This window comes from Brachionichthys hirsutus, chromosome 8 (genome assembly GCF_040956055.1).
Source record: "Brachionichthys hirsutus isolate HB-005 chromosome 8, CSIRO-AGI_Bhir_v1, whole genome shotgun sequence".
NCBI lineage: Eukaryota > Metazoa > Chordata > Actinopteri > Lophiiformes > Brachionichthyidae > Brachionichthys > Brachionichthys hirsutus.
The window spans coordinates 14,944,810-14,954,153 of NC_090904.1; the positions used below are offsets into that span (position 1 = coordinate 14,944,810).

Genomic DNA, 9,344 nt, shown 5'->3' on the forward strand with positions numbered 1-9,344 from the left:
ACCTACCGTACTGCGCCTGCGCGAGCACAAAGCAACCAATGAGCAGACTGCAAAGTAAAAACATGGCCCGCCTCCTGGATTATTTTATAAACAAGGCGTGCAGACCGTGAAAGGGATAATATTCTTTTATTTTATTTTTACTTTTATTATTCACCAAAGTGAAATTAACATTAAACCAAAGATGAAAATCCTTTAATATCCTGTTCCACATTCAGTCAAATATCTGAGCACTCTGTATGACAGCATTTTATGAGACAAATGATGACACATTTACCTGTAAAACATGCTTGCACACAGTGAGAACACATACAATGGATAGCACCAGGTTGAGAACTTATTGACTGATATAAATGTACAGAAAAAGTAAACATATGGTTTAACAGTATAATAAAAAATAATGGATCCGTTTTCATCGCTGGTGCAAATGTACAATCTCTGGTCTGATGAATAACAGTTGTCCTCGTAGCAAGATTTGTTTTCTTTAAATTGGTGCAGCCTGGTAATCTCAGAACTATTATAATACATGATTCTCACATTTAAGAGTAAAGATGCACTGAATTTGAACAATTTTAAACCAGCTTTTTAATGGCAATATAAAATTATTATTATTTTAGGATATAAATGGTAAGCACCTTCTGAAAGGAAATATGTTATCACACAAAATAAAATATGTGAACTACTACATAAGAAAATGAGAACAAAGCATGAATGAGAGGGAGAGAGAGAGAGACCCCTGACCGGGACAAGCCGAGAGAGGAAAGAGAGGTTTGTCAACAGGGTTGCATAAAAATAGAAAAATCTGAAGAAAAAAAACAGTTCTGTGTAAATCACAGAATGACTGCATTAGTGGAAGTTAATCCACTAATTGTGTTATTTATCACTTTATTCTTTAGTCAAACTCAGGAAAACACACACACAGATGTACAGCAGACATGCAGTCAAACAAGCTTGGAATCACCATCAGATGGCGACACTTAATGACTTAAAAACATGCCATCTGGCTGCATTAAGAATCCAGATAACATCTGATTGATACCCGAGCTCAGGGATCAAGGAAATAGCCTCCAATCAATGTATTTCATTTGTCAGGTAGTTTTTCATGACTCTAATAATATTATACATTTTTGTTGTAAATAATCAGAGCTCATTTTACGGAGCTGCGTCTCACGCGACCAGTCATCAAAAGCATCCACTCCCGTTCAGCCAAACTAAAAAAAGATAAAACTCAACTATGTTTTAACAAGTTGATATGAAGGTCAACTTCTTCAAGTGTAAAGCATTGGTATTCAAAATGACCCAACCCATTTCCAGCACATAAATCTCAAGCATTAAAAATAAAAAAGTCCAGAGAAAATATTTCAAATATTGAAACAGAGAATTCAATCCCCCATTTAAAGCATTCCCCCCAAAAATGCCTACATTTACCCAATTTCAACATTTGATATTTTAAATTAAATCTAGTTTTGATGTTTTACAAATCATCCCATTTTGTTCTTATTTACCGGTACATTTTTCACAGCTTCCCAACATTTTGGAGATTTTTCTTTGGGTTGTAGCTTTTAACGACACGTTTCAAGCATGTTCACAGTTACAGTACAGTGTACTGTACTGTGTACTGTACTGAGTACACGGTCATGAACAACATTGGTTTCAACATTTGTTCAAATCGTCAGTGTTATTATACATGTGAACTATTTGAGACAACAGTATTGATTAATTCAAATCCCATTTTCATCTACTCAACACAACCTCAGTTTTTTACACAAACTCTTGGTAAGTAGTACTTAAAAAAAACCCACTGTGTGAAAATAGCCAACGTTATCCACAAACTGTGAAAACAAAGAATTAAGTATGGTAGTTGGATTCCTCTTCTGCCTTGTGATTGGTGACGAGATTCAACTTTTAAAAGCACAAAGAGAAAATTTACACGAATACAAGAATCTGAATTAAAATGCTGTACTGTGTAAAACGTAGCCATAATTTGTAAAGCTTTAACGTGTGTTTCTCTTTTCACATAAATATGTACTCAATGTATATAACAAATATTCTGGGTCAGAATTCATTAAATTGAGGTGATTTTTACGCATTTCTCCTGTGGAAAACATTTTCATGACTTTTTCTTGAATGTGCTGCAATCGTTTGTAAATAACTTAACATAATGTACATTCAGTGGCTGAGCAGAGTCTCAGCTTGAAATTATTTAATGAAAGACACTAAAATAAAAAAACGTAAAGTAGACAGACAGACCACGAGGAGGATCAGCCCCGCATTGAACCACCAACTGGAAAAATAGAGGTTCAAAAGAGGAAGGTTTATTTGACTTGAGGTGAAATATATAACGTTTTAATGAAGCTAGCCAAGTTTTATAAAATGTTATTTAAAAAAAATAAAAATCAGTAAACAAGTTCTGCAAGGACAATTTGGTGTCACCTTTTGATGTCATCGTTCTCCATGATGTTGCTTCTACGTAGGTCACGCCTATGGATGCCAGGATCCAGAAAACGGAATGCCTGTTAATACGAGGTAGAGGCTGGGCATCTTTCTCCTCTCGACCTGAAAGTTGATTTAAAATAAAGACAGAAAACAGTTTCCATTAATGCCTTCACCCTTTCAGAGTGTGCTTCATTCAAAAAGCTCTTTAGAGAAACAGAATTCTAAAGGCAGAACTCAAGCAATGATGCCCTCCAGATGTTTGTTCCCCCCATTAATTAGAAGTATATATAATACTGGCGGCCTATTTAAGGACATCTATAGTGCTGCAAAGGAAACACAGGCTTTCAATCTGCTCTGCATCCTCACGACTCCCTTTCCACCCTCGGCTGTGCAGAACCTCCTCTGAAAGGCGCTTTTCTCTAAATAAGGCAGCCTTATCGCAGTTCCTGTCATTTATGCGCCCCCCCCCACCCCCCCAAACATCCTGAGCTGCGTCTGCGGCAGCAACAAGCCGCAGCCTGCGCATTCTTCTTCCTTGTATGGAGAAACGGCCTTGCCCGGGATGTCTTTGTGCGTGACTGCGCCGCCTCCCCATTGGCTGAGGCAGGAAGGGGCGTGGCTCCCTGGGCGTCTGATTCTTTGAGACAAACTTTCCAGGAGGACCGGCTGCTTCCCTTTCACTGTGTTGCACGCAGACAGAAGGAGTTTGAGGGACTTCCAAACATCTCCGCCTGAAGCCGAGGTGAGCAGGAAAGCTGATTTGTAGACTCGTAGAGGATGTTCATCCGAGACATGCGGAGTGACGCGTGTGCGTGTTTACTCCCAGTGCATCACAGAGGAATTCCTGAATGCAGCTGACCCATTTATCTTCATCTCTGTCTCTTTAATGTCGTCTCTTCACATGTGATGAGAACTTAACGTCCACCCGGCTCTGTTTGTTTTTGGAATTCCTTACCGTTAGTTTTCACATGTGTGGGGGTGGCCTGGAGCTACTGATAGGGGATGACAGCTCGGCTGGGCATGTTTGTGTGTGTGTGTGTGTGTGCGTGTGTGTGTGCGTGTGTGTGCGCGTGTGCGTGTGCGTGAGAGCGTTTTCTCTTGCTGCATGGAGGAACAGAGGAGCTTTGTCATCTCGGAGTGGATAAAGGATCCCCAGTGGAGCCGTGGTCAGAACAAGCCGACCCGAAGCGGCCGAATGCTTATGTGCTGAAGTCAGAACTATTTGTTCTCTTCCTCGGTGTAAATCATTGCAGAGTCCCTCTGCAGGACTTCTTTATATATATATGTTTGAACCGGACCGGCCTCCACTGGACTGATTTATTTCTTTGCACCTTGGAGTTGTGGGATAATCACTGCTGTCAAAGAAATCTACCTTACAGAGCTCTGGAAATAGACAAAGAGTGAAATCCCAATCAGAATAGGATAAAGTAGCTCCCTGCGTCACAGCCAGATAGAGATGACCTAAAACTGGGCTGTTTGCCTTGGAGTCGAACCACAACACGACTAAAGACCTCAGCCGTCTGAGGAATAGTTCAAATTAGAACAAGACATTCTGTTTTCTGCATCCCGAATAACTTGGAGAGAGAGCGTGCGAATGGTCGGGATCTGAATGAGCATCGCACATATTCCAGTTCGGTTTTCTAGCACATTAGGAGACACGGTGGTTAAATCTGCAGGTAAATAAGGTTCCAGCTCTGGTTTACGGCAATCGCTGCTGAGAGGGGACATTAAAGCTTTGTGATAAACGTCAGTGTTTCACGGTGTCTGAAAGCATTGCCCAGAAGCGCGCCCGTACGGGACATCACTACAGTCCAGCACGGAGTCCAAGGTGGCAGCAACACGGCTTGTTGTGTCCTCGAAGGGAAGGCGAGACCTGATTCTAAAATAAAGCCTCAAGTATGGCATACTGTTGTCCTATTTTATGACGTGTATGGACACAATTATGAATCAAGTCAAGTGTAAAGTGACGATCGGTGGAAGGATGCTGAGGATGGAGCTGCCAGGGAACAGGACTAGAGGACGACCCGGGAGAAGAGACATGGACGTAGTGAGGGAGGACATGAGAGTGGCTGGTGTTGGGGAGGACGATGCAAAGGACAGGGCTAGAGGACGGGCCAGACTCATGTGCGATACAGAATGAAATGTATGAAGGTGCTACGCTAACATAGCTCCCCAGTTCAAATTAAACTGCTTTTCTTGTTATTCTGTGTTTCCATGACGAGACGATTTGTGACGCGCGTTCCTGATGATGCAGCATATTATATTTAAATCCGACCCATCGGCTATGCTTCCCGAATGCACGCAGGCCCAGATCCAGCCGCCACCATGTCCAGCAAGCGCGCCAAGGGGAAGACCACCAAGAAGCGCCCCCAGAGGGCTACCTCGAACGTCTTCGCCATGTTCGACCAGTCTCAGATCCAGGAGTTCAAAGAGGCGTTCAACATGATCGACCAGAACAGAGACGGCTTCATTGACAAGGAGGATCTGCACGACATGCTCGCCTCTCTGGGTACACAGACGGGCTTGTTCTCTGTTTATGTTCCCATGGCGACAGCTGTTACGAGCTTATTAACGCTGCTTTTAATAGGGCCCCCCAACTATTTGTCCACACAAGGTTTACTTTAGCCATCACGAGGAGCACAGCTGCTCCAGTCAGCCACTCAGTCAACCTGAGTTTGGAATCATACCGCTGCATTGTGGGAAATGTAGGATCTAGTATTATTATGCCTGCACGGGGAACCTGAGTCTTAGCTGCTTAAATTATTATATTTTATTTAATACGTCCACAATGCCGACTCTTTGGGAACGCTTCAAAATTCCCCTTGACTTGCCAGTGAAACAGGAATTGGTTCTAAACAAAATGTGCTGCATGATTGCTATGGAAACGGGGTACCTCTGACACTTCCTGTTTCTTTATGACCCCCCCAATAAAAAGTCGATGGATGTAACAGTGTTGCTCACCCTCAGGTAAGAACCCTTCTGATGAATACCTGGAGGGGATGATGGCCGAGGCACCGGGGCCCATCAACTTCACCATGTTCCTCACCATGTTCGGCGAGAGGCTCAACGGAACGGACCCCGAGGACGTCATCCGCAATGCCTTTGCCTGTTTTGATGAGGAGGGATCCGGTGAGTCGGTTTAGCTTTCATGCTGGACGTTGCAGATCACTGGACTTCCCTTCAGTACGTAGACGTCTTCCTTCCGTGCTTCCTTTTGTCCAAGGCGTGATCCACGAGGACCACCTGAGGGAGCTGCTGACCACCATGGGCGACCGCTTCACGGACGAAGAGGTGGACGAGCTGTTCCGAGAGGCTCCCATCGACAAGAAGGGCAACTTCAACTACGCCGAGTTCACCCGCATCCTCAAACACGGCGCCAAAGACAAGGATGACGAGTAGACGGAGAGACTGCCTGCCTCGGACCCCCCCCCCCCCCCCCCCCCCACAAACCGGCCCCTCGTTCCAACCTTTATGAGCAGAGAATGGAGAATATGTGCAGCAAAGTGTTTCACAGAGTGGAGGTGGATGTCGTATTACGTTTATTGGGATCATTATACATGGTCCATTGGAGCTTGGGATTAGTTTGGGATCCCAAAACATATTTTTTATAGTGCATTACGGTTCACCGTTGAAGCTGATGGTTTAAAGAGGCGCACCTGCATCTCTTTGACTGCAGCCGCTCTGAACTCTGTAGATCATTGCAGGTTTTCACGGTTAGAAAGCAAAGTGTGTTAGAGGGCGTTTTGGGTTTCAGCGCCAGCAGCATTTACGTCTTCCTGACATCACGGCGACTTCGGTGTGATGAAACAACCGGCTCCGATTGAGTTGGGATTGTTGTACGTGTCGAAGGATCAGGTGGGTCACGACATTGCTCAAGCAAATAAAATCAGTTTATACCCGCCGTTGAACGCAAAACCATTTCAAAGGAGTGTCGCGCGCGCTTTGATCTCACCTCGATCAACACCGTTGGTGGTTTTAGGTGCTTCAGCTGAAGCCGTCTGCACTTTGTACAACCGCCACGCTGCTATTAGAGTTTACATTGATCACGGCAGCAGCCGGTGAACAAGACAAAGAAAATAAGATTTAAGTAATGTGATAATTGGCAGTAAATTTGTGCATTAGTCAGTTGCATTTTGATGCGTTTGATATTTGGCTATGAAAATATTTTTAAGAAGCAAACATGTCTTAAAACACAAGATAAGTTTTTACTTGGAAGAACTATTATTAACGGAAAAGACATTTCTGGATCATCTTTACCAAACAATTCGAATCTCCTGTCCCAGCATCATGAAAAACACTTTCCTGTCAAATAACCAAAACTGTTGCATCCATCATTCAGAGTAGATCCAAATTAAGACTTCTTCCCCTCAAGGATGTTTCTTACTGAGGATACTACATTCACATGTAAAAAGCACACATAACATACATTCGTGAGAAAAAAACAACTTTATTTCTTTGAAATGTTGATACAAAACACATTTTTAAGGCATATATTGCACAGACTATTGAGAAGTTTTCAAAATAAAACAAGGGAAATAACCCCCCCGGTTTTCGATTTAAGGCACAGCAGCCGGTCGTACTGCCAACAGTCAGTGACGATTCACAACATGAGCTCCAAACATTTTTACATTTGGCTGGGACAAGAAACGCTTCATATCAAGACAAATGTGAAAAAAGGACTATTTACATGCGTTACCATGGAGCCATCGATCAAAATGTAATCCTCAATAAAAACAAAAACGATCGTCTAATCTCAAGCCAGCCATTTCCAGCATCACAACTGATCAGGTGTCGTCAAGTGACATGTAGTAGTAGGAATAAAAATGTACTTAATACTTAGTGACCTACGTGTGTAAGCCTCACACCAACCTGTGCAAATTGAGGTATAAATGCACATCGTTCTAGGAGTACCTGTAACAGGATCCTCCAAAAACACAAGAGTTTCATGTCTGAGGGGCCGCGATCCGACCCGTCATCGGACTCGCTGCCTCCACCTTCTCCTTGCAATCCAACGCCTCAGAAAAAAACAGCTCAACGCACGGACAAAAAATAAATTCTAAAGCTTTGAAGACTCACCTCACAATCCTCTCACATTTTTCGGCGTTTCGCACTCGACGCTACTGTAAAAAAGACTTAAGGCATTCAGCCAGAGATTTGGCACTACGACAGTTTCATGGAAACTACAGCGTTATGAATTATTAAAAGTATGAAAGTACAGAAAAGGACATTCTAAATTCAAGGATGCTGCTCTGAATAGTCGGGAAAATTTTACATCAAAATATTCACCAAAAGATGGCGCAACACTTAAAACGTTCTCCCGCCACAGAATCTGTCCCCAAGCTGCTCACCACTTTCTCTGCATCCTATATCCCAGCCCGAGTCGTTCGGGCTCGCTGCCATGCAATGGATGAATAACAGTAAACAAAAAGAACCACGTCGTTACTGTACGCAGATGGAAACGGAACGTCCTCCTCCCGTTCGTACATTCACGCGAGTCTGAAGAGGCTCGCTGCTGGCGATCGTGTGTACAATTAACAGGATATCCTCCTCCACGGACCCGTCAGAGGTTTGTACCGAAGGCTCGGCACCAGGCGTCGACTCTGCATCGAGGAATGTCGAGACGTGGTTTTATATTTACCAGCAAGTCCCCTCCAAACCAGCATAACTCAAACAGGAGGCAGAAACAGCAAATGACAGATCAATAATCGACCGACTGACATGAACGGTCAAAACGCTGGCCACCAGCATCCGAAGAAATGAAAGAATACGATAACAAGGTTATACACAGTGACTATTTACATTCCTCATGGGGGGGGGGGGGGCTGTCACAGAGCTGAAAAACACGGAGGGAACGTGGAGAGGCTGGAAGCGTGTCGCTTTCGCTCGGTCGCGTTTGGCTGATCTGGACTGAGGGAAAGCGCATGCAGGATAAAATCCAGCCGCGATGTTCTGTCAGGCAATGCAAAAAGCAGGACGGGGGGGGGGGCAGAGAACGAATAGGTGTCAGTTAATACAATGCAAAATGCATCAACCGCAGCCACAAATGGCGACAAAATCAATTTCACCTTTTTTTTGTCTTGTTTAAAAATAAAAATAAACAATTTTAGGAGTGTTTGAAGTTAATCTGATTCCGGCCTTTAAACAGGTTAAAATCCAATTAATCACAGGAAAGAATAAAAGTCTGCAGCAGACTGTACGATTCCCAGGATCCGGGGGTTTAATGGGAGCAAATATAAAAGAGACATTCTTTATACGCAAGGTTCTCCAGCTCGGCCCTTCCTGCGGATTCAGTCGTTTCTGAGGGAGGGGTGCTTTGGGCTCCTAGTTAACAGTTTCGCTGACGGTGTGCAGGCTGTGCTGCGCCCCCCACACCGCGCTGAGGGGGGTCTGACCCACCTGAAGAGAGGTGGGCTGCCTGGTGTCAGCGTGGACCACGCCCCAAATGCTGGGCGCCACCGCTGGATTCCTCTGTGTGCTACTAATACTGCTAATGGTGGTGCTGGTGCTGATTGCAGGGGGGGGCGAGACATGGGAAGCCGGGCCCACGGGAGGCGGAGCCACTGGGAGAGGGGGAGCGGGGGGTGGGGATGATGAACGAACATTGACCGGGTTGAAAGGGGGCTGGTGGAACGGTACGTAAAGGGAGACGCCTCCGGGGGGGGTAAAAGACGTCGTGGCTGGGGCAGGAACAAGTTCCACGCCGCGGGGTGAAGCCTGCATCGGGGGGAGAAGGAACGGCGCCGGCGCCGAGGCGGGTCCTGGAGTGTTTGTAAGTGCGGTGGGCCGTGGAAGTGGGCTCCAGGCTGGCGCTGGTGATGAAGATGAAGATGAAGGGGTCACGTCTGGAGCAGCGACCGTTTTCGGAGAATTTGGCTTTCCTAAAGCTGAGGCAGACGGATGGGTGGGGGGGG

At 44.9% G+C, this 9,344-nt stretch overlaps 1 protein-coding gene across 1 annotated transcript; it reads left to right on the plus strand.

The window, feature by feature from the left end:
• Nucleotides 1-3,089: 3,089 nt before the first annotated feature.
• Nucleotides 3,090-6,334, plus strand: myl9b (myosin, light chain 9b, regulatory). Its single transcript, XM_068742759.1, has 4 exons — nucleotides 3,090-3,175; nucleotides 4,739-4,942; nucleotides 5,401-5,562; nucleotides 5,657-6,334. Exons 2-4 carry the CDS (start codon nucleotides 4,759-4,761, stop codon nucleotides 5,830-5,832), a joined length of 522 nt encoding a protein of 173 aa, XP_068598860.1. The 5' UTR covers nucleotides 3,090-3,175; nucleotides 4,739-4,758; the 3' UTR covers nucleotides 5,833-6,334.
• Nucleotides 6,335-9,344: the final 3,010 nt, after the last annotated feature.